General features: G+C 39.0%; 3 protein-coding genes across 4 annotated transcripts; 1 reads left to right on the top strand and 2 right to left on the bottom strand.

The window, feature by feature from the left end:
- Positions 1 to 550: 550 nt before the first annotated feature.
- LOC103711652 lies at positions 551 to 13,664 on the bottom strand. 2 transcript variants are annotated; one of them, XM_026806431.2, is made up of 12 exons: positions 13,340 to 13,663; positions 13,119 to 13,266; positions 8,926 to 9,001; positions 8,664 to 8,768; positions 6,928 to 7,044; positions 3,297 to 3,656; positions 2,569 to 2,879; positions 2,369 to 2,468; positions 2,225 to 2,284; positions 1,595 to 1,681; positions 1,154 to 1,294; positions 551 to 1,077 (listed from the first exon to the last, which is right to left on the bottom strand). In XM_026806431.2, the coding sequence occupies exons 2-12, from the start codon at positions 13,220 to 13,222 to the stop codon at positions 748 to 750; spliced, it is 1,791 nt and encodes a 596-aa protein (XP_026662232.2). In that variant the 5' UTR covers positions 13,223 to 13,266; positions 13,340 to 13,663; the 3' UTR covers positions 551 to 747. The 2 variants fall into 2 exon arrangements, with proteins under 2 accessions (XP_026662232.2, XP_038982485.1); XM_039126557.1 differs by having other exon boundaries at positions 2,399 to 2,468; positions 13,119 to 13,664.
- A 7,300-nt stretch (positions 13,665 to 20,964) lies between these two features.
- LOC103711653 (aquaporin TIP2-3) lies at positions 20,965 to 22,390 on the top strand. Its single transcript, XM_008797894.3, has 3 exons — positions 20,965 to 21,137; positions 21,475 to 21,725; positions 21,818 to 22,390. Exons 1-3 carry the CDS (start codon positions 21,011 to 21,013, stop codon positions 22,187 to 22,189), a joined length of 750 nt encoding a protein of 249 aa, XP_008796116.1. The 5' UTR covers positions 20,965 to 21,010; the 3' UTR covers positions 22,190 to 22,390.
- Positions 22,391 to 24,100: 1,710 nt separating this feature from the next.
- LOC103711683 (probable aquaporin TIP5-1) lies at positions 24,101 to 25,137 on the bottom strand. Its single transcript, XM_008797928.3, has 3 exons — positions 25,017 to 25,137; positions 24,693 to 24,943; positions 24,101 to 24,612 (listed from the first exon to the last, which is right to left on the bottom strand). Exons 1-3 carry the CDS (start codon positions 25,135 to 25,137, stop codon positions 24,220 to 24,222), a joined length of 765 nt encoding a protein of 254 aa, XP_008796150.2. The 3' UTR covers positions 24,101 to 24,219.

Here is a 25,137-nt window from a genome sequence, read left to right as displayed (position 1 = left end):
ATGTAAATGTGTCACTTTACTGGTCAAGGGAGAAGGGTTGTAATGGTCCAGAAAAAAGGAAAAGCCAAAACGGAAAAATTGATCCCATGCAAGACATGTCGGAGACTGACGGAATTATTCTGAAGGGAGATTTTGCTGTATTGATTGATCGCCTTCAGGCAGAAAGACAGAAGGAGGTGGAGCACCCGCTTCTGTGCGACATATGACGAATGCTATAGGAATGTCGAACTATCCAGATCAGGCATATCCTTCGAGAGCAGCTTGGTTCGCCTTTTTCGTTATTCAGCATTCCGAGAAGTTTCTATGGGTCTAGCAATTCTTAGTTCCTTTTGCTTTATAGTGATATGGCTAGCCGTGCTCATATAAGAGCAGATTGAGCAGCCGACCCACACACACACAAAAAAAAAAAAAATCAATTTTCAAATATAAAAATAAACCTTTTTTTTGTGGCAAACCTGCATAAAAATAATGCATGTTTCTTACCTTTCTTTTGCCCTAAAGTACATAGTCTAAAATCTAGAATATGGATTGACACGGGTATAGATGGAACTTTTAAGGGAATGGACAAAAATCCATTAGAAGATTGAGTTGTAGCTGAGATGAAAAGTCTCCTAGACTGCACTCGATGAGACAGTAAGGAATATGTACACAGATCAATGTTTGATATCTATCCTTTCGATATCAGCAGAAGTTGGGCCCGTGAAATTGTTACACAATTTACTAACTTCTGAATCATTGACAAGAAATTTACACCCACCAAGGTTTTTCTGTCAAGTCTTTCCCAAAGACATAATGGAATCTTGTGCTGTATGGTAACCATTCAATAACCTGGGAGGCTTTTCTCTTGTTCTTTGAATCCATGCATTTCTGGATTGACTCCTGCAACTTCTTATCTATGTTCTGCGACACCCAGACGAGAAGATCATCAGAGCTTTTGCAGGTTTCTTTGGCATATCTGTCGAGAATCTTTGGTAGAAAAATCTTCCTGGATTTCCTGACCACCACGTTGGCTTGAAGGAACTCCTTCTTGGCCTTCTCTAACTCATCCGTTACATTTTTTGCAGTGTAGACTCTCAGCTGCAAATGATAAGAGCTGCTTAAGAGATTTGTGAATTTGAAGTCGGTGAATGTTTTTGAAAGAGCTGAAGATTACCATAGGATCAGAAGAAGCTCCGGTACATAGGGCGAAGAGAACAAGTGGATGGGAATCAGTGATACCAAATTTTGACCCAAGGATCTGCTTTTCTTCTCCAGATTTCTTCCGCATTGCAGTTGAGAGTATAGTTTCAAACCACTAAAAAAATGTTGGAAATATTAGAGATGTGGACACAGGTCTCTCTCTCTTTATCTAATGATATGAACAATAGCATAAAAATACTTTGTCAGATAAGGTCTGAGATTATTTTTTTGAGGTCATGATAAAGACTGCCATTAAACATTGCTTGATGCAACGCAAAAGACGCAAGCCAGCACAAGATAGAAAAATGGGCATAAATGTTGCTGGATACAATCCCTATGGAAGAACAATTACATTTTCAGATAGTTTTGGTGAAATCAATTCACTGAATAACTAAATGAAACAAGTTGAGCTTACACGACCAATTCGAGGTGTGCGACAGCTCAAAATGAAGTGCTCTACGGTGTTGGCAGTGATGATGTGTCCTCCTATATTATAAGCAGCCTGCAAGAACCAACTGAATAGTTAAAACCCTCCCAAAGAAAAAAGGAAAAGAAAAAGAAAATTGACATCAAAAAATATTTTTCTAGTATGACTTCAGTCTTTAGAAGCGCATGCAAATAAGTAGGAAAAACAGCTTTAATATCATTTTAATAACTTACATGTAGAAATAATTTATAATTTGGGTCCAATTAAATTGCAAACAGGATGGTGCTTATTCAAGGGTTGAAAAAGTATGTTTAAGAGTTTACACAGATCATTTTTCTCTGTTACATAAGAATCATTCAGGATAGCTCTGGAATGACTTTGGAAATGTGGCTTTTCAATGAAAAGTAAATAAACAATTTCAGGAAATTATAGCAATTGCAAACTTTAACTCTTAAATGGAAGAAAAGGGAAAACAAGATCACATTCTGCTTGGTTAATAAAGAAATATATATCATGAAAAGATGTCAGCTAGCAGCCTAGCACAGTATCACATCTAATTGATCCTGGGAAGATGTCAGCTAGAGCTCTGAATTGTGGCATGAAAATAGCCTTTCATACCTTATGGAACAAAGCAATCCGTCTCAGAGAACTATGGGGGATTCCATAAGCCAAGTATGCCTGAAAATAAGTAATTGATTAAATACAACTTACATCCAAGACATGTATGCTGAGATTTATCAATTTGTAAAATATGAGATTTACATGCATAATGAGAGAATTGTAGATATTGACCCAAAATGCCAACTTGGCACTGCTTTCCAACACACTCAGATCTACTCTCTCCAGTTGTTCCACCAGTAACCTGCAATAACAACAGGAAAGATTAAACAATTTAGGCAGTTCTGAATGATTTGAATCAAAGAATAACACAGGAAAATATTTTCTCTCTTTTCTGTTCTAACCTATAGTTATTTATTGCATATGATGCACTTGAAAATTGGCTCTTGTCTAGAGATATTGAAGATATTTCCACTGTAGATTTGCTAGACCATTGCTGCTCATCTGCAGTGCCTCTTCGAGGAAGGATAACACTGGTAGATGATCTTGACAGGAAGGGCGAGCGGCCTTTTTCAGGCTTTTCAGATGAGTCACTACGTACCCAACAATATATAGCAGCCATGCATCTAACCAATTCCTCAGATATTTTACTTGGACACTCGTAGAGATGGTCTTTCAAAGTACGAGCCAAATAATTCCTCCTGGCAGTTGGAAACTAGTCGAGAGCAAAAATATCAAATATTAGAGCCGTAGAATGTTTAGATGCAGTAGTTCATAACTGAAATTTTAGAACCCTGAAAATACAAGTAGAAAGTATGACTAGCTATGAGACCTCTAGAAAATTTACGCTTCCCTTTGCTGGGAGATTTTAAACTAGTATTCTACAATGAGGACTTCAGAGAAGGACAAATCTTGCTTCTGATATGGAGTGTTTATACGACTTCTAGAAGGCTTTTGCACTAATAGTCAACTATCATATTCTTACAATGATGATACACTAAATCTTGCTAAAGATGATATATGCACTGAAATATTATAACTAAATAGTGACTGCTTTTTAAATATCCCTAGGTACAAGCAGCAGTGGAACATAATATAGTAAGAAACATAGACATGTCATATATACTCATACCTTCTTAGGATCTGAGGAGTTGCTATCAACACCAGTATTCAAGTTTTCACTTGACAGTGATTCATGTCTGCCCTTGGGCTTGAGCAATGGATTACTTCTCCCATACTCTTTTATGGAAGCCAAAAGCTGGAAAGCTTGCAAGGGGAACTTTTTTGAGGAGCAAAATGCACTTGATATTATGCTTGGGTGCTTCCTTGCTCCACTTTTTGTGTGAGCAGGAGAAGCCATGCCTGAACTTTGTGCTGATGATGGCCCACTAATGCATTGGTCAAAGATACTTCTGTAGAGAGAAAGAACATGTTGCTCACGATTTGCTATTTCTTCTTCAAGTAACTCGATCTCTGCAATAAGCTCCCTTGTCTAGAATGAAAAAAAAAATCTTGAGTTATTTCTATCCAAAATCCACTTAAAGACCAGCAAAGAAAATTAGGGCAACTACTGATTATGGCAGTTATCATATTGCAACAACCTACAAACGAGTCCAACGAAAATTGAATAACTTAATTGCAAATATGCAGGGAAGCAATGCAAAATTAACAGATCAAAAAAAATCTTTCCTACACAGAAGATCAAACTAGTTATCACTCTAATTACGGGAAGCCCAAAAGTGATAAGCAAAATATTGAATGAAAAAATGCACCTTCTATAAGTATTGTTCTCTATCATGAGCTCTTTACATTGTAGATTCACGTCCAGTTGGACCTTTATTAATTTCCACTTAGTTGATAGCTCCTAACTAAACAACAGAAACATCTCATTTCTCTCTCTCTCTCTCTCTCTCTCTCTCTCTCTCTCTCTCACACACACACACACACGCACGCACGCACGCACGCACGCACGCACGCACGCACACACACACACACAAACAAAAGTAAGCATAAAGAGGAAAGGAGTTGTCAAATAAATATTGTTTAAGAATAAATATAACCATAAAAGTATGACATCCAGCTTGTCTAAAGCAACCATTCTATTTAGAATAGACAAAATGTCCTGATGACTTCTTGGACGCTATAAGTAAGCTGGACAGCTTGATCCTGGAATCAGTCTACACTCAAATCTTATATCTCTTGATTTGTATCTTGGCATTCATGAGTTATATCTTCTGTTGGTCCCATGACCATCTTCATTTTTCATCTCCCACCCACTCCACATGCTACGTATGAATGCACATACAGAGCACATCAGACAGAATTTGAACATCATTCTTAGTTGATCTCTTCAGCAAATTCTCAAAAAGATTTTATATCCCAAAAATTGAAGGAACATACCTTTTGAGAGATACTAGTTTTTTCAGAATTCTGAAGATTACTTAGCATTTTATTAGAAATTTAAAAACTCAGACGACAATTAATTTAATAGTGATAGTCAATAGCATGAGCACTTGACAATTTCCATTATGGATGAACTTCAATGTTTATGAGAACTTAAGCAAACAATAGACCTTGGAAGTTGGAAAACAACTTAGAGTAATAAAGGTTTTGCTGATTAATATCAACACTGCATCCAGACCATCAGAGTGAAATCTTCCACATAAAATAGAAAGTTGTGATCAAAATTGAGGTCATTTGATATTCTACTATGGAACTTAAATTAGATGTGCCTTTTACACCAATTAAGAACGTTTCATACACCATTTTTTTCATCATTGTCATCTAATATTACTGCCTTACTCCAACCACCATCCTTTCTTATGCTGGAGTATAGCTATTTATTCGAATACCCTTTCATGTCAGATAACATCCATTCACCAAACTGCTCTCCTTACTCCCCATGCAACCTGCTTGCTCTAATGTAGATAAGGAGTATAGATATATTTTACTTTCAGAAGATTTAGATCATAACAGTGGAGGAACTTTCTTTTAGATGGTCAGACAAAAGTTAGGGCACTCAGCCTCTACTGCATTTGACAGAGAGCTGCCTAAAGAAGAATCAGATACTAATGTGATGTGATATAGAAAACATCATGCAGATGCAGGAATGGTGGTAGGAGTTCAGAACTCCTTGGGACAACAGTCAAAAACCATAAACTGGTTTGAAGCGGTAAAAGATTTCATAAAGAACCAAGGGACCTAAATCTTGAAGACAAAAATCACGAGTTTATTGTGATCTCATATTAGAGATCTAAGTTTTATGTGCATTTTAATATCATTCTGAATCTTTACCATAAACTGGTAGCATATACTGGCCTCCTGAACTAGCAAGAATCAACATTGCTATTTGGATTATAAGCATAAAAATGAGAAAAGAATACACATGAAACAAATGCCACAAAATGGGGAATACAGATAAGGAAAGAAATATAAAATGGTAAATGCACACACACATGTCCATATTTATACCCTGAGTAAGCATACACCATGTCCACTTGTATCTTATACTGCAGAGTTATAGCCATTTTCCCTTTTTTTTTCTTTTTTTTGTGAGAAATATAGGGAATGCCACTGCCAGGGTTCGAACACTGGACCTCTCCCATGTAAAGAGGGATGCGAACCAGCTGAGCTAAATCTGGTTGGCTGGTTATAGCCAATTTTGAGTGCGCCAAATTGGCTATTGCCTCCCATTGTGGATTGCCGCATTCCAACATTTGGAACTCAGGTAACATGATAGCAGAGCTATCTTTTTCTAGGTCCTCGTTGCCAAGTACAGTGCATATATGGAGCATTTCACCTTTCATAGTTGTTCGCCATCATTGTTATACAAAACTGGTTAGGGTGCATAGCTCAGGTCCATTCATCGAGCTATTTTCGCATCTGAACCTGGATTTTGTGGAACCAAGTGCTTCAAATACTCTCGACAAAGAATGAAAACCCTACTTTTTCAATTGCTCGAATGGTGAAAAGAATGCAAGGTAGAGTCCATATTAGGTCCAGCCTAAATTTATACTGAGCAAAAGCCGAGCCAACGCAACGCCTAGTTCAGACCAAAGTTTGAGCCACAGGCCTACTTCAAGTCACACCTAAACTGCAGGTTAGTCATGCCTCATAATAAAGTAGCTGCGAAGTTTAACTGTGCCTCAGAAGGGCTCATCAAATGCTTTCTCCATGGAGTCAAAGGGCATAAAGGATCAATTTAGTGCTGATTTTTGCATTTTTCAAGCAATAAACAATCTATTGAAGAATTATATCAATAAACCATTGCTGCAATTCTAATGATCACAGGCATCAATAAATTCAACCTGGACTTTTATTATGAGAGTTTAAAGGAGAATTCAACCCTCAAAATTTACTAAAGAACTTCATAAGTTAAAAATATGAAGTTTCCAAGCTTATCTGATTTAGTAGTGAGCATACAAAAGTTAAAATCATTGTCTTTCATATTTTACATGCACCAACAACTGAAGTACCTCTATAAGGTAGATATAACTGTAAACCTGACCAGTAAATCATAACTTATTATTTGTAGGTCAGCAAAAAAATCCAGGAGCTTTTTGTTTTCCATGACCTATTGAATAGAAACAGGCTAAAACAACATTAAAAAAATATTTCTTGTCATAAATCTAATCAATCCAACATTTGGTGAATCAGTTTGAATTCTATGATTCTAGACTACTATTACACCTGCTTAGTACCAGTCAAGATATCCATTTAACGATGTTCCAGCTAAAAAAATTACAATGGGGCATCCATCATACCTGAGCAGGGAAATGTCTGTGTCCAGGAGATAAAGTACTAGAAGCTCGACCAATCGCCTTCTCGAGCATAAATCTGATAGTCTTTTCTTGATATAAATGCATCTGTAGTTGTTTGATCTGTAGAAAATTACATTCTTAGCCTAATATCCACAATGACTAATATTTTTAAGCCACACATCTCTATGCCTCCATTTCTTTTTTTTAAAGACTTTATGGTATGGTTTAGCACATGAAGCAATCCAACACTCAACAAGACATTATCTCCCCTCATCATGTGAAACTATACATTTTACTACTTTTGTCTCAGGGTCTCTTTATATATTCAACTTTTATATAAAGGATCCTATTGGTATGAATTTTATTTACATTATAGAGTGCCCTGCATGCATAAGTATTATGTGATTCATTTCAAATTGAAGATCTGTAGTATATGATCTTGATTCTCATATTTATTGTGTTATTACAGAGTGTGTTAATGTTGTTAGGCCACTACATATGATGGACCCATAACTGGTAATGTAACACACGCAACGAAGCCCATAATTCTGATACAATCATTTACCCATAAGTCATGGCACCCAAATTCTAAGAATAAAAGGACAGAGGGGTTCTGTCAGAGTAACAAGGCCAAACAGCCCCTTTCTCCTCTTATTCCTTCTCATTCTTCATTTACTCTCTTCTAACCATCTTTTCGATTATCCTTGCCTTTATTCACCACGTTTGTTTATCTTTTCTAATCTCTCCAAGGATAAATCTATATCTAATTTCTGCATGTCTGCAGTTACTTTTGCATCATTTGTCAGCCTTTAAAGCTTCTTAAGGTTAATTCTTGAGCTACTGTGTTGACATATAGTCTCTACATAACTAACCTAAGGGGCAAGTTTCAGAGTGAATCAGCAGTCCTGTTAAAGCGGACAATTAAATATAGTACAATGCGAATGCAAGATGAGGATGTTGCTGCACAAGAATAAATGTATTTATTGAATTTATGTATATAGAATAAACACAAATTCATTTTAAGAATGCAATAAGAGGTTAATTGACAACAGCAAGAGCATATGTACAGACACATTTCACTACACCATGCTTCTACTTCTGACCCACTATACACACCACATGAATGACCTGTATATGTAAATGTTTGTTTACTAATGTGAATGTGGGCAAGCAAACATATATATATGCTTTATGGCAGTTTCTTTGTCAATCCAAGGACTTTAGATGTTGTAAAGACTAAAGAGGCACTTCACAGTTCTGCCACTAATTCCAATTCCATTCACGATTCCCCCTTGGTAAAACATATAGATAGATTTGTAGGTAGCTACGTATGTACACACACACACACATAGTAGCACATATAGGATAGAGATATAATGCTATTTCTCCCACTAGACCAACTTTCTGAGTTGATCTAGGGCAAAGAACAAGCTTACCTCCCATGTATTACACTTATAGTTTAACAAGCATAAGGGTCGTTCTATCATCTCTCATGACATCAATGCACCTTTTCGTGCAATAATTGCTTCAGTTTTTAGCATATTAATGGCATGAGCCAAATGACAAAAATACCCCCGTACATTTAAAATAAATCGATTAAGGGCATTGATCATTTGCAAGTAGTGTTTGGAAGCCAAGTGTGTTTTTGTGTGTGTGTGTGTATGTGCGCATCTACCACAAAACAGAAAGTAAAGAAAAGCCTAGAACACCAAAGAATGTTTACAAGGATTTTTTCTTACATCATTTTCCAAGGAAGCTCGGTGGTTTGATGAAGTCTTACTGACATTGTCGCTTGAATCTTGATTCAGAGAACCGTAGGTTGACTTCATTATGTTACGCAAAGTCTAGGCATGCAGAAAAATGATGAAATAAGTAAGTAGCAATTCTCGGTTTCACAAATTCATCAAACTATGGTTTAAGGGATATGATATCCAAACAAGATAATAACATGGAGCATAATTCTCTGAATTAATCAGATAAAATACACTTTCGGAGTCTCACCTTAGAGTCATTGAAATCCTTTCCCATGCAATACAAAGTCCCGTGTTTCACAGTATCTAGGTTCCTATCAGATGCACTGAACAGGAAAACAATTGTTCTATGATAATTAGCAGCAAAAGAGTATGAAGAAAGACATTCAGCCTTAAGAAGGAAAATAATTTTTAAGTTCTGGAGTAATTTAACTAAGGTGATTGATTCTTTCACTATAAATTTACATATGCTATGATATACAAAAGTACATTCAGAATATGCTAGCATTGTCAACACATTGAAAAGTTTTAGAATTCAATAAACAAGGCTAACCTCAATGCTGGTGGTATGTTTTAACATGACATGCAGAAAAATAAGAGGTGGACATTAAATAGATGAGACTTTAATACGTCTTTGCCATTTCATAGATTGTGCTATTAATGCAGATATGGATGGAACCACTGCAATGATGACAAGGCCTGATATGGTAAGTAGAAGAGAAAGTGAAGGAGAAGAAAGAAGGAAGAAACGGGGAAGACAAGGCCGGCGCAGTACACTGGAGGGAAGATCAGGTATATAAAGAAATTCACCTCAAAAAGAAAAATGTTTAACAATTAATTAGAATATGTAGTATCCTTTTTGTAAAGCCTACATCATACTCGGCTAAACTTTAATCCCTTGTTTAATCTGAACGTAATCACGTAGACTTTACTGACTCAGAGGAATCTTAAATATAAACAATAAATCCTTTAGATATGGAATAAAGTATATCAAACTATCATAAAGCCTGAATTCTAGATAAGCATGGATTCCAGAGCCTGAATCTTCACCCAAGCTAATGGAGAAAAGTAATGCAATACTTCTATATTTCGAAACATGTCAAGTATAATTCTTAGAAACATTTCATCTTGTGTCTGTTGATGAGTAATGGATAGTATTTAATGACTAAATACTTTCTGGTCCAGTGATGTCATATCCACATCAGCGTCATCGCTTGCAGGTTGTCTTTTATCTGGTCCATTGTTCTTTTTTACCAACTTGGAACCTTAGTAGTAACACCTAAATATTTAATTCTTCTATAGCCAAAAAAACATTTTGTATTACAGTCGAATATGCTCAAAATTATAAAAGCATGATCCTCTTTGCATCTATACAAGTGTGCTGACAGTATAAATGGGATCATATTCATACTGTCTTTAGCATGCACATTTTGACAATGTAAATTTCAACCTGCAGAGATCTAAGTTTCATCTTTACCAGATCTTGCATAGATGCTTTTACAGCTTGTCATAGGGATCCTCTTTTACAAGCTTGTTGCACCAATATACAGCTTGAACTTATCTTAAATAAACATAGAAAGGATTCATAGTCTGAAACTTTTCCATCATAACTGAACCAAATATCATTTGAATTTGTGCTTGCACTAGCAGTGATTTGCCCTGACATAGATTACTTCTTCAATGTTCGCTATGATACACCTGCATGTATTTGTGCAAGAGTCTTTTCTTTGTCAACTAATGCTGAACATTATTTGACGACTCAGGAAAATCCAGATCAAACAAAGCTAAGTCAAAGGACCCTAGCTAGAAAGATCACAATGATATGTCCTCCGTTGCTTCCAGAAACCTTAATTTTCAACTGGTTACTATAACAACCAATTCTGACAAGTAGTTAAAAAGCTAAGGATCACCCCTAAAATGCATTGATGGCTTAGGTTGTTCCATGAAACAACTGACAAAGCTGTCGAAACCAGTCTGAAATTCAGAGTTACCATTTATATCAGGTTTGAGATTTAAAGTTGCCTTTAGGCATTAGAATCAATAGTTTTCCAAGCCCAGTCAACAAGACTGAGTTAGTCTCAAAGTTGTTTGCTAGTTGTTTTTTTTTTTTTCAAATAACACCATCCATTATCCTTTACTCGCAACAAGACTGCCCTTTTTCATGTTTTCAGTTTAACACTTATATTTTGCTTCGATAATCCTCTAAGTTAAGGTTTAATCAGCAAATAAGACTTGATTAAGTTACCCTTCATTCATCGGCATCTTTACTCAGCGTCCATCATCATGTAGAGAACAGAGAGGCGGATGGTCGAGTCTGCAAAGTGGAAAAGGGGGGAATTTGGACGATTGGATTAGAAACATAACTGAAGGTAAGTCTGTACTTTTATATGGCTAGTTAAGTCAATTAATACCAGCACTTGAATCCTTATGTATTTATGATGGAGGTCAATGGCAGGGGGTTGTTGGGAAAAATTGGCATAATGCATATAATAAGTTGTAAATTTGAAAAATGAAGGTTACAAAATATAAATGATAAAGAAGAGGATGATTTGCAAAAGCACATTAAAAATCTAGTATCTCATGTAAATTAGGGCTTATGATGCAAATCGGCTTTGCCCTTGCATGTGGCCAGTAATTTCGTCCAGGCTCCCTAGTGCATCAAGTGCATTCATGTGATTAATAAATTAAGTGCTCAAATCTTTTACTGGACGGTTCGTTGTTTCCATTGATGACATATTATACCCATGTTAAAAGCATATTTTTGTCATTTAAAGGAGATGATTATTATACTTAAAACTGAAATATGTACATAACTTGAGTTATTCAGTAAATGGCAAAGGGTAAATACATTAATTTTGATGAAGAGAACGTGGAGAAGGTGGCGGCCATTAGGAAATGGCCTGCATTGAAAATGATAGTGAAGCACAAATTTTTCACTGATTGACTTATGTCTGTAGGTTACTGAAGAAATCAAGCAACACAGTCCTTTATTTTACCAAAAAGGAATGAATGAATGAAAGAAAGAAAGAAAGAAAGACAACAGACGCAAAAATAAATAGTGGTCAAAAAGCAAGAAAAGTGCCGCATCAATGATAGTAATGTTATCTTCTTATCCTATTCTAGACGGCCAAAATTTGGAAAGTTTATTGGGTTGCCATTAAGGCCTCGTTTGTTGTTACTGACACTATGTTGTCAAAAGGAAAACTAGTATGCTTATACCATATAGGTCATAAAGATGCCTATAAAAAGTGACAAATGTATGACATCAAGTTTTCTGTCATGATTCAAGCCAGGAACCATTAGAGAAACTAATTCCTGTATGAGTCTCAATAAGCAGGTCTTCTAACATGTCGATTGTTAAGCCAACATTAGATGATTGTGGAAAGGTAGTCGCCTTTCCCTTGCAGTATACTTATGTCTTGAAACATAGCCCAAGCTCTTGTTGCTAAGAACAAGTAACTTAGGGAGCAGTACATATAGTATATGTATGTAGAAGGTAAGTACTTAAGGATGAATAACGTCAAGTGCTAGATGGGATAGAAAAGTAAATTTTCATGCCTGATAAGATTTTCTATTGAGGAAAATATCTTGGCCATCCTGGATGTTACCTAGGAAAAAGGGTAAACCAAATAGGTTTTTCCTAGAAAATCATGTGGTCTGTAAAAAGAGATACCACTGGAGGTAGCTGAACAGAAAAGAGTTATATACAAAAGGTCAGAAATGTATCCCCAAGTTAATTGGTAGTAGAAAAATTTCAAAGCAGCATAACTCGACCAATCACACACATTTTCGAAATAACCAGCCTATGGTAAACAAAAGCTTATAGGACAAAGCTGAAGTGCCCAAAACATCTTACACACAAAATTCCTCCTAGAAATCAACGATTATGCATCTGAGCATCGCGATCATCCTCATTGAAAGATCGACCAATCAATTCAATCAGAAAATCATAAATCATGGAATTCCTCGAGTACGATACCTGGCGTACAAGCAATAGCAAGACCCCAGGAGTACTGTTAACAACACAAATCCTGAATTCAAATGAAATACTCGTTCATAGCCCTTTTTGCAGTTCAGATTATCTTAGATGAAAATTTCAGCTTCTGAACTGGGATGCAAGCAAGAAAATAATCATGTTTGTCTAATCAAAACAACAATGCTAAAAATACAACAGAGGAAAATTACTGGTGCACCACGAAAATTGGACAAAAATAAGCAATTATGAAGCCTGTCCCTTGGGATAAATCCAAGAACTAACTATATAAGAGTAATGCACGGCAGCAAAAACGACACAACCGCCCACTATCTCTAACCTTCCCAAAAGCAGTCTGTTTCGGGATAATTGGAACCTTAAAAACATAAAAGAACCCGCACATAACACCCAATTCATCATCCCGGCCAAGAAAAACATCGGAAACAGAAGAACTTCGATAAAAATCACACCTTTTAGAGCGCTTGTGACGCAGAGAACAACTAGAGGAAATCTTAGAAACAGAAGCCACGCATTCGTCATTCTTTGCATCCGCGGCAACTTCCGCTCTCTCCATTCCTCCCCCCTCTTCCCCTTCTTCTATCCCCGGACCTCCACCACCTGCATCCGAACAAGTTAAGCTAAAACAGCACTATAGTGTGTGTGTGTATATATATATATATATCTCATTCACATGGTCATAAAACCCGGAAAACAAGCAAACGGAGGTTCTTCAGCAACAAATAAGTTTGGGGTTTCGCTCATTAATGGCGTCTCCTGAAATCTCGGGACCGACGTCGGATTAGTTGGGTAAAACAGAGAGTGCAAACAGGAGGCGGCAGAGGCCTCGGCCTAGCTGGGGTTGCCGCGGCCGACGAAGAGCCCAGCTGAATTACCGCGACTATTGAATGCCGTGGGGGCCCAAGGTTGTTGGGGATTTCAATGCCCAGAGTTAATGCAACCGAGCCATCGATCGCCAGAGAGAGGGGGAGAGAGAAAGGGAAGGGGGGAAGAGGGGAACGGTAACAGGGTCGAGGAGGGGACCTTTGGGTGGCGTGTGCAAGGGATCAGTGGAAGCTGAAGCTGTTCCCCCTACATGACCCGTCGGGTGGAGTGAGAAATGACAGTCGTACGGATGAGAATTTCTTGGGGTGGAGAGTCGATGCTGTGCCGCGGGTGAGTATAACGGTACCTCTTGGTTTCACCAAAATGGAGGCGGTACTCTCCTCTTCCCTGATCCGTATAGTTTTGATGATGGCTGGTTTTGCCACCTGTCGCGGTTCAATTTTGTTACGGCGAGCGGAGTGGGATGCCAAGTGTAAGAGCGTATTTGAGTTTATCATTCATGTGGGGATTTGGTAACAGCGTGGATCGGAGGGTGCGGGTGCGAGGGAAGCGTCGGCTTTTGGGGGATATCATGAATGTGCATGGACCGAGTTGGTGATACAGTGAGAGGGTATCGGTATAAATTGGTGCCATTGGAGAGACGCAACAAGTTATTGCCATCAATTGGTTTGGTCACAAACTTTATAGCTCAAACGTACAAATTCTATGCATAGAATTTGAAAATCAGCAAGTTATTCCTCCTTTATCTTGTGCATTTGATCCATCTGCAATGCGGGCCTATTGATGTTACAGCATAGAATTATGCATGCTGTTCAACTTGTTGACATTTTTGACAGCATCATGCTGCACCTCATCTACTTGACTGTAGAGAAGTGATGAGTGCTAGAAAGATAGGCATGAATCCTAAAAGAATTGGATATAAAAAATGAACTTGACTGCTTGTTGGTTGTTCGTAAACACCACATCAATCCTAAAAGACTTACATATCAAAGCCTAGAATTAAACAAAGATTGGTGATTGACTACTAAAACAAACATGAGAATGGAACCCTAAAACTACAACATAGACGTTGAACATCGTTACTTGTGCATTAATTGAGAAAAAAAGGTAAGATTCAAAGAAAAATAATTCAACTAAGCAAGAACAAGATTGCACAATATAAGACTCATCTTCCAATGATCACATAAATTAGAAGTCCTATTTACAAGATTTCTTCCAAGGATAAAGATGTGGCTTGCTTTACCCCCAATGGTTCAATTCTCGAGGGCAAAAATGTGAGCAATCAAGATAGGATCTACATCTTTTCGCTCTTGTTGTTGCTGGTCCTAACCGAAAAAATCAGCAGATGCTAGAATTCAAAACTCTCAAACTTAGAGCACCAGAATAAATCCCTTAAAACTCTGATAAAATTTTTTAATATTTTTTCAAATTTTAAATTTCAAAATAGGCCGTATTTCATAAAACCATACTTTATTCAAACCGCAGCACATTTTTCACTCTCCAGATAGGATAAAGTAGAGTGATGTAGCTAGATGCATTTTGGTCCCAGAAATATTAAACAGCCTTTCTCGCAAATACTAGCCATAGCAGTTATTCTTGCAAAAGAAAAAAGAAAAAGAAAAAGCTATTATACACACATACATATAACGGTGATGTTAGCATCATTTTTTCATGATGGGGGGAGAGAGATAAGAGATTAGACTAGCGTACGTAACTCTATTTTGTAATAATGAGGGAGGGGGTGAGTTAGATCAGCGTGCCAACTCTATTAACTCTGCCCCAGAACACATGGCATGTACTGGGGTCATCTATAATTATCCGTTGACGGATTTAAACGAAGTCAGCCCAAATGGCCGGACATGCTTTGTCGTGTCCTTCGACCGAGGAAAAATTGGCATCGATGTTTCTTTCGTGCAGGTTGACGACGGACCGGTTTGGACGTGCGAATGGGCGCTCCCCAGCTGGCCGGTTTTAGAGGTACGATTCCGCTGTTGACCGCGCGGATGAGTCATACTTCGCACGGTGGGACAGCATCCGGTGATTCGCCCACTGAGATTTGCAGAATCCTGCGCGGCAAAACCTCGCCTGCGATGCACGCCGTTCAAAGAGGAATCTATTTGTATCTTTGGTATTAAAAGCGGGTCTGTACGATGGCCAGGCGTTACTGTGCCCGCAGGAGAAGAAGAAGGGAATCCGAAGTGCGGCATCCGAGGCGATCAACTCCTTAAATTTGGCCTCGCGCTAGCCATGAACCGCACAAAGCAGGACGGGAGCACGGTGGGAACGGACAGAGATGCATGTCTAATTAAATCGGCTTGCGGGAAGTTTGAAATTTTGTATTACTAGCTCTGTGCAAGTGAGGGAAAAACATAAATTGATATGATTATATAGAAAATGTAGAGAAAAATATTGAACATCCGATTAGATCGGTTTCCTTGATATCGGTATTACTTGGGATTAACAACTTTGGTGGAAACTAAAAAGCCATTTCGCTCTGTGCTAATAAAAATCCATAGTCATGGCAACATTGTATTCAATGCATGACCAACATAAGCGGTTTTCATACTGTAAATAAGGCTGCAAATGGGTTGGATCGACCCGTGACCCGACTCGACCTGACCTGCGTAGATTCGATCCGATCCGAATTTTTGGACCCGTGGATCCGGGTCGAATTTGGGTTTACCGAACGGATCCGATCCGATCTGAATGGACCTAAAGAGAGAGAAAAAGAAAGAAAAAAGAAGGAAAAAAGTTTTAAGAGGAGCAGGAAGGATAGCAGCAGACATAGGTTCACAGAGTCCAATGGAACCTTGGACCCTCACGATTCTCTCTCGATCTATTACACTGTTGATACTTCTGGTCTGGTGTCTCGATAGCTGGTTTTTTTTTTTCTTCTGATTTTTGGTTTTTGTTTCTTTTGACTTTTGAAGGGAGAAAGTGAGGGAACACTGAACTGATAGGTCATGTGCCAGTTTTCTGCAATGGAATCGGATTTTGGAAGAAGGTCAGGAATTTTTTTTGCCCTTGTGAGAGGGGAGCTGGGAGACACCAAGTTCCGTCCAATCAGTCACATAGATAAAAAATAGTGTGATATGAAATTTGGCTTGTAGACCGACTTAGTTAGTACGTCACGGGCTGTTTTGACTGGAGGTCAACCGCAAGCCTTTCAAGTCATGGGTCACCCAGCACCTCATAATTATGATATGACCAAACCAGATTTGCCCAAATTCTTTCCCAAAAGCAAAAAAAATAAAAAAAAAAAAAGAAGACCGGATCCAAACCCGATCCGACTCGGACCCGATCCAACCCAATCTTCAACCTGGTTGGACCTGAGTCCAAAATTTAGATCCAAACAAAAAACCGGATTGGATCGGGATCACTCAGGACCTGATCCGATCTGACCCATTTGCACCCCTAGTTGTAAATATACAGCTAAATTTTATTTTACAAGTAAATTACATCATGCTAAATCGAATTGGTATACCATCTTATATAAAGAGGTGGCCTAGAGGTCCTCAACTAAGCTCATTTGTAAACTCCATTCTACAGAATTTCTTCTTTTCACGCTGTTGCTCTATTATTTTAACTTGGGCATTGGAGAATCTCCTGTCGGAAATTTTTCGGCAAATAGATTTTTTGTAAGTCATCTTTGAAGGCGACTGGTTCTTCCTCACGTCGATCACTTCATTCAATTCGGCTCTCACTGACTTTAGAGTAAATCGGACAGCACAACGACTTCGGTTCGGAATTTAGCAGCACTAGAATGAAATATAAATTTATACAATTCTTAATTTGATGGACTATTTCTAGGAGGAAAGGCTCGAGGAATTTTTATTGTAATAATATGGAAAGGTTTTGGTACATAAACTCGTATCAACTTAAGGCTTTGGTCCAGCATGATAGAAATTATGACATAACTTTTAGAGTATCGCTACAGGTCACCATCCATTCGCCATTCCGAAGTTGAGGATTGTGTCGATCATAACACTAGGTACTGTTCAACCGACATCCACGCGAGGATACCTTTGTTTCGTAAAAAAAAAAATTATCACCAAAATAAATTTTTCTAAAAAATTAATTTTAAAAATTATAATATCTAAAAAAATTAATATTAGCATGTTTGGTTGGCTATGGAAAAAATAATACATTCTAAAATAGCCTATGTTTGGTTGAGCATCTATTTTTTAAAAAAAATATATAAAATTTTTGTTATATTAATAAAAAAATTTATTTATAAATTTTGATGGCTTGAATATAGTTTTTAAAATAAAAAAATTAATTTCCAATTGATAGAAAAATAGTTTTTTTATATTTTTCATCATTTTTTTATAAAATATAGAAATTTTATCCTAATATGAATGTTACTATTCCATCTTCCTCTTCGATTTTTTTTTTTGTTGGTACAACAGCTCTTCACACTGTTCTCGTATGAGTGCAGCCAGCTCCCTCTTCAATTTCTAGCAGATGAGGTTAGGCTGCTATACTAGGGGTGGCAATCAAGTCGGGTCGGGTCATAAACTGTTGGGTCATATGCAGGTCGGGTCAGAAAATCATAAATCTGAACTTGACCTATTTATTAAATAGGTCAGAAATTACAATCTGAACCTGACCTGTTTATTAAACAGGTAACCCGACCCGACCTGTTTAACCTGTTTAATAAACAGGTAACCTGTTTACCCAACCCGACCCGACCTGTTTAACCTGTTTGCCCAATCTAACCCGTTTAACCTGTTTAGATCTGTTTAACCTGCCTAACCTAACCTGTTTAACCTGCCCAACCCGACCTGTTTAGACCCGTTTAACTTGTTTAACCCGTTTAACCTATTTAACCCGTTTAATCTGTTTAGACCTGTTTAACCTGCCCAACAGTTAAACAAGTTAAACGGTTTAAACAGGTCAGACATCTAAAACCCATATCCGACCCAATTAATAAACAGGTTAAATGAATCGACTTGTTTACGACCTGAACCTGTTTAGGCCAAACCCAAACCTATTTATGGTGGGTCGAATATGAATTGGATTGGCAGATCGGATTATATTTTGCCACCCTTATGCTGCACCCAACTATTAAAATCTGAACAATTTTCAAGCGAGGCCTACGCTTAACAAGCCACTAGTTAAATCATCATGAAGTTACGTAGGCTCGTTTGGTTCGCAGGGGAAAAACCAAGTCATGGGCTGGCCCGTCGTGTTTAGCTAGGCTACGCGTGTCAAACCACGATGTTAACCCAATGCAATCCAAAATCCGTACGACGTTGCACATCGCAGTGGTCAGGTATGCATAAAACAAGGAATTAATGCACCAACCTCGATCTCATGCCACCAAAAGCCACACACGTTCACTGACATGGGTGTGTCAACTGTTTCTCATGACAGGAACCTCTTATAGCATAAGTACTTACAAAAAAAATAAAACTAAACCGCTGAAAACTAGATAAATAAAAAGAATTGAACCCCATTCATCTCAACTTCAAATATATATGATTCTAACATGGCGAGGGGCAAGCTGTAGCATGAAGCAATCAAGAAGGTACAGGGCCAAGGTGTTGCATGAAGAAATGCAAGAAAAATATATATATAATGCATCACTATATATTCTAACAAAGACTTTGAAGGATCAATGTTTTGGGTGTTAGGCTTGAAGGAAAAAAAAGTAAAAGAGCAACTCTTGGATGAGGATGGGACCATTTAATTTATTAGATACTACAAAGCAGACACCATCATAGTTTTATGGCAAATAAAAAATAATAATAATTTAAGAAAAATAAAGGATGAATGCTCTACCTAACCTCTGCCATAATCAGCAAGAGAAAGCAAGCTAACTACTACCAATAATTCTCTACTTAAGAATTTTTCCAAGTGTCAGCAATGCAAGTTTTAAATTGCAAACGTTGTCCGGTGCCCACTTTGCAATGCCCGTCTCGTAACACCTCCCTATTTTCCTCTTTTTCGTTTATCTCTTATCAAGAGAAAGTTTTATGTCCTAGCCGTTGTATCATCATCGTTCAGGTGAAAAATCTTCCATATATTCTCTCGTAGACGTATCCGATTCTGGATGAACCACGTAAATCTCTGCATGTTTTTTTTTTTTGCTGTTGCCTTTATTTTTCCCCTTTTTTATCGAGCATATTTGCTATTTTTTATTTTGGACTTCCTGGGCTTGTTGTGCCGCATGCAAATGCCTCAATTCTGCAGCATATATATATTACAAAGCTGGCGGACGTAGAACGTGACAAGCAACGATATTAGTGCAGACACTTATATATATATATATATATATATATATATATATATATATATATATATATATATATATATATATATATATATATAGATATATATATATATATATATATAATCTACTATTTGCTACTTTTCTTTCACAAATAATCATCTACCGGATACTTTTATTTTATTTAATCTAAAGCTTACGTGTTTCTTTATGCCAGAAAAAAAAGAAACGGTAAGACTCCACCACTATTTTTACTTTTTTTTTTGTAATCTCATATATGGCCAAATTTTTTTTTGTACTCTCGCATTAGACATCAATCTTTACATATGAGTTGTTGCCTGTTTTTATCATAAAATAAACTTTTTTAGCCTGAAAGACTCTTCTCTATCTATGCACCCACGGCTCTAGAAGTGAACAAAATTTTGTTTTCCATAAAGAGAAAAGATATTGCAAGAACCTTGTCTAATCCACGCGAGATGAACTCAATTCTGGCAATTGAGTAGCGTCTACGCTGGAGGTGATTCTGTTAGCGTGTATTATCAGGAAATACAAAGAGATCCGTTTGGAGAACCGCAATAATAACGTAATTATACAATAAAATCAATATGGAGTGAACTATCCGATGGCATTAAACTACTACTACGAACTACTAGTTAAATCCCAAATAATGTCGACCACATCAGCACCTCAACAAGTGATAGGACAAATTATTAAAACAGCTCTCTCGGAACGACCACAAACACAATTAAAAAATATTGGGGCTAGCCCCTTTCTTACACCCAATCAAGAAAATGACATATCGTAGGACTGTGGTTGATAATGGCACAATAAGCAAATACATGTCCTAAACGTGTCCCTGAGGCACAGTTCTCATCACCAAACATGCTCTCATCCTCTCTGAAGCACTCTTTTTTTTTTTGTTGTTGCTTAAGCTCTGAAGCACTCTTTGCCGAACTCCTCTGTCTTGTGGCATCTCCACATTGGACGCCAGTGTATTAAAAATGGAGTGAAGCAGCTGTCTTCACTCCCATTACTCCCATTAAATCTAAACAGGGCCGGTTGGTCGGCCATCAATGATCAAATAACTAATAATCCTCGTGATTAGCTCTCACCGCCCACAATATTCTAAACCCCTAACGGCCACACTTTTTCGTCATTGGGCCGTAAAAATGGGCCCACGGGCGGTGCCTGATAGGCCCAATTGTCCTATAAATAGTGCCCATAGGTCTCATGGCTCCGACGTGCAAAGCAAAGAGGGTAACAGAAGAAGAGGAGCAGTAATCAAAGATGGTGAAGCTCGCCTTCGGCAGCATAGGTGACTCACTTAGTGTGGGGTCACTGAAGGCCTACTTGGCTGAGTTCATCGCCACCCTCCTCTTCGTGTTCGCGGGCGTTGGCTCTGCAATCGCTTATGGTGAGGAATGCTACATACATAGCAACATACGTATTGCAACTATAAAAATGAACAAGGATAAACGTATATCTCATGTTTTTCTTTCTCTTATAACTAGAAAAATCTAAAATAATATATTTTAGAATTTCATCTAGTAATACTTATAATTTTGAGAAAAGTATAAGAAGAGAAGAAAAAGCATCCAATACTTAATTTGACAAAATTAGCGATGTTTATGATTAAAAAAAAGGGAAAGAAAAGGAGGAATTAAGTGAATATCCAATCAAGTATTGCAGGTGTGTTTCCAATGCTAGAATCGTTTGCCTAACGTGTTTCCCCACCTGTGGTGGGGCTACAGGGAAGCTGACGGCGGATGCGGCGCTGGACCCGGCAGGCCTGGTGGCGATCGCCGTAGCCCACGCCTTCGGTCTCTTTGTGGGCGTCTCGATGGCAGCCAACATCTCCGGCGGCCACCTTAACCCTGCTGTCACCTTCGGCCTTGCGGTCGGCGGCCACATCACCATCCTCACCGGCATCTTCTACTGGGTCGCCCAGCTCCTCGGCTCCACCGTCGCCTGCCTCCTCCTCAAGTTCGTCACCGGCGGCGAGGTGAAACAGAACAAGAACAACTCCCACTGCCCGCCATCATCCATCAAATAATTCAATATCTCTGAACCGTCTGATTCGTTTTTTCATTTCAGGCGATTCCGACGCACGGGGTGGCGGCGGGGATGAACGAGGTGGAGGGGGCGGTGATGGAGGTGGTGATCACCTTCGGGCTGGTTTACACCGTCTACGCGACGGCGGCGGACCCCAAGAAGGGCTCGCTCGGGACGGTGGCCCCCATCGCCATCGGCTTTATCGTCGGGGCCAACATACTCGCGGCCGGCCCATTCAGTGGTGGCTCCATGAACCCGGCCCGCTCGTTCGGACCGGCGGTAGCTGCCGGGAATTTCGCCGGCAACTGGGTCTACTGGGTGGGCCCGCTCATCGGGGGTGGATTGGCTGGGCTCATCTATGGCGACATCTTTATTGCGTCCTATGAGCCGGTTCCGGCCCAGGAATACCCGTAGAGACGTTGAGGCGAACTGTTGGAATTAAAATATTCTCTCCCTCTCCCTCTCCCTCCCCATCCCCTCTCGTGTTTTGTGTTTTCTCTCATGGCATCATAATAAATGTACATGTTAGAGTACATAACGTGGGCCCTGTAGAATGTATGTATGTCAAAAGTGTGATCGAATTAATCATCACGTCTCTTTGTTTTGAGCTGTCTAGGCTAGCCTTCCCTCTCCCTCCCCCTCTCTTTACCTATTTATTTAATGCGAGGAAGAGAATATCACTTATGTCCTAGTATAGAGAAGTCTATAGCTCATGTTATTTTATACTACAAGATGACAACCCACGCATGGTGACAAGCCTGTATTTCTGCTTCAGTGGATGTTTCAAATCGGACTATTGATATATTTCTCCAATGCATTAAAGAATGTTCGCTTAGAGGTAATAGGAGTGGAGAGATAATTATGATGGTTTATATAGCTTATAATATTTGGTTGACTATAAATGGTCACATCTTCTAAAGTAATATTTGGAATTCCAAATTGATCCTAATGAATGCAAATAGCCATGCTCACGAGTATATCAATGCAATTGCCTCGGAGATATTCTTTAACAATTAGAAAAATTGTGACTCTCCTTTTGTAAATTCTACAATCTCATAAATAATTTATTTTTTTTAGAAGCTAATATGATATCCTAAAGGTTAACTTTGATTATAGTGTTTTAAATAATGGTGAGTTGGATGGGGCAAGTTTTGTCATTAAGTGCAGGTAATACGGTAGTGGCGGCAGGCGTTAAATTGTGTGATTCTATAATTTTTATGGCTGAATTACTTGCTGCATGGGAAGGCATGATATATGTAATTGAAGTCTTGAGAGCATGCTCATATCATATATATTAGAGAAGAATTTTTGACTGTTATTAGATGGCTTGCTAATTCAAGAACTTGAGATAGAATTGCTGAAGAATGAGATCATCCTTTTCAGTCTTTTATAGAGAAGCTAATACGATGATGGATTAGATGGCAGCATATATTGCTGGTTATACAGGACATACTCCATGAACAACTATGAAGAATATTCCTTTTGAATTATTAGATATTTTATTTTTGGATGCTTATAGATGTATTTATTTCAGATTGATTTAATGATTCTAATTTATCAAAAAAAAACGAGAAACATAACGGCCAGAGGGAGTGATGCATAGGGCATAAGTATGAGTCACATGGTGCCGACCATTCCTAGATCGCCACATGCTTGATGAGCGAGTGGCAATCCAAAGCATCTACCAGACAAGATGCTATCTAAACTATTTCTTGGAAGCACAGATGTGATAGAATAGCCGGAGGGATTCTTCTATGACCGAAGTCGCAGGTTCTACATTGGACCATTGGCTAGGCGGCTAGATATGATCCTAAATAATATTTTAAAACAGTATAAGATTGAACTGATGGTTCTCATACCAATACCAACCCCCTAATCAAGCCAACATCATCATCTACCATGTGATCGGTGATTTATTTATCATAATCATTTTACGATTAGCGATTGCTAAGGTGTACTGTAAAAGGAAAGCAGACTACTTGTCCTTTCAGTGTCCTTAGACTGCAATTTCTGTAAGACCCAGGATCGTAATTCGTACGTGCACACCTTGGCTTGATCCATTCAAAATGCATTTAAATAAACTGCTGAAAACCTCACTTTATTGCTGTCACATCTCAAGTCATTTTATTTGAATATTGTAGAGAATTCACCAAATGGGGAGGACAACTACAGAATTTTCTAATAATTTTGGTGGCCTTGCTGCTGTGATTTAAGGAACTCGGGATCCCTTTTGCACCATCTTCTAGTTATAATCCATGCAGCCCCCCAAATCCGTTGTACAATGTAAACTGCCTCAGTTACTTGATACTGACAGTATCCAAAACTCTAAGCAATATTAATTTGAATTAAGCCAAGGAAAAAATACCTGGTGGGAAATTACAATTACATGTATATCAAACTGAGTACAAAAAAATTAAAAAAATAGTTGCAGGAAAAACGCCCTCTCAAACCACTACGGCTTCTTCGTGCCCGGAATCAGAAGCAGAAGAGAGAGACGGGTACACGAGATTCTGGTGGACCAGCGCGGCCAGGGCCGCACCGATCAGAGGGCCCACCCAGTAGACCCCGTGGTTCTTGAAGTCCCCACTGATGACGGCCGGTCCGAAGGACCGGGCCGGATTCATGGAGCCGCCCGTGAGCGAGCCGGTCGCCAGGACGCACGCGCCCGCCACCATTCCAACCGCCAGGGGCCCCACTGCCGAACCGGCGGACGTCCTGTTCCCCCTCTGGTCGGAGGCCACGTACACGGTGTACACCAGGGCGAACGTCGTCACGCTTTCCAAAATTGCCCCTCCTAATCCTGTCATCTCCGTGGCTATCCCCGTCGTCGGAATCGCCTGCTTTAAGGGCATGTTAGTCAATTTACTTCCAAAATTCATTAAAAAAATATTGACCTTTTTTTTTTTGGTTTACTGACCTGGCCTGCGGAGGCGACACGGAGGACGAGGCAGGCGAGGGTGGAGCCCACCAACTGAGAGATCCAGTAGAAGATGGCGGTCGGGACGCTGACGTGGCCGGCGACGGCGAAGCCGAAGGTGACGGCGGGGTTTACGTGGCCGCCGGAGGGGTGGGCGGCGATATACACCGTTGCGAAGAGCGCGAAGCCTTGCGCCACTGCCGTCGCAACCAGGGACGACGCCTCCGATGTCACGTTCGGAGATAGCATTCCTACAAACAGAGAAAATGGAGCTTAGAAATAAAACAATTGAAAGAGAGATAGACCCGGGGGGGGGGAACTGACGGGCAGAGATGGTGGAGCCGACGGCGGCGAAGACGAAGATAAAGGTGGAAAGGAACTCGGCGAGATATGAGCGGAGGGCAGGGAGAGAGAGGGACTGCTTGAACTGACTTCGGACAGTCAT

The sequence above is a fragment of the Phoenix dactylifera genome, chromosome 5 (genome assembly GCF_009389715.1).
Source record: "Phoenix dactylifera cultivar Barhee BC4 chromosome 5, palm_55x_up_171113_PBpolish2nd_filt_p, whole genome shotgun sequence".
NCBI lineage: Eukaryota > Viridiplantae > Streptophyta > Magnoliopsida > Arecales > Arecaceae > Phoenix > Phoenix dactylifera.
The sequence above is the reverse complement of the archived record's forward strand: the minus strand, read 5'-3'. Positions and strand labels throughout refer to the sequence as shown.

Bases quoted from the DNA above. Each gene is read 5' to 3' on its own strand.
- LOC103711652 (XM_026806431.2), bottom strand. From the start codon at position 13,222: ATGGAGAGAGCGGAAGTTGCCGCGGATGCAAAGAATGACGAATGCGTG. The intron at 9,002-13,118 runs GTGTGATTTTTA...TTTCCTGTTCAG, and splicing joins CGTCACAAGCGCTCTAAAAG to TGCATCTGATAGGAACCTAG. The intron at 2,285-2,368 runs GTAAATCTCATA...ACTTATTTTCAG, and splicing joins ACAATTCTCTCATTATGCAT to GCATACTTGGCTTATGGAAT.
- LOC103711653 (XM_008797894.3), top strand. From the start codon at position 21,011: ATGGTGAAGCTCGCCTTCGGCAGCATAGGTGACTCACTTAGTGTGGGG. The intron at 21,138-21,474 runs GTGAGGAATGCT...GTGGGGCTACAG, and splicing joins TGGCTCTGCAATCGCTTATG to GGAAGCTGACGGCGGATGCG. The intron at 21,726-21,817 runs GTGAAACAGAAC...TTTTCATTTCAG, and splicing joins AGTTCGTCACCGGCGGCGAG to GCGATTCCGACGCACGGGGT.
- LOC103711683 (XM_008797928.3), bottom strand. From the start codon at position 25,137: ATGACTGTCCGAAGTCAGTTCAAGCAGTCCCTCTCTCTCCCTGCCCTC. The intron at 24,944-25,016 runs GTCAGTTCCCCC...CTCTGTTTGTAG, and splicing joins CGGCTCCACCATCTCTGCCC to GAATGCTATCTCCGAACGTG. The intron at 24,613-24,692 runs GTCAGTAAACCA...CCCTTAAAGCAG, and splicing joins GTGTCGCCTCCGCAGGCCAG to GCGATTCCGACGACGGGGAT.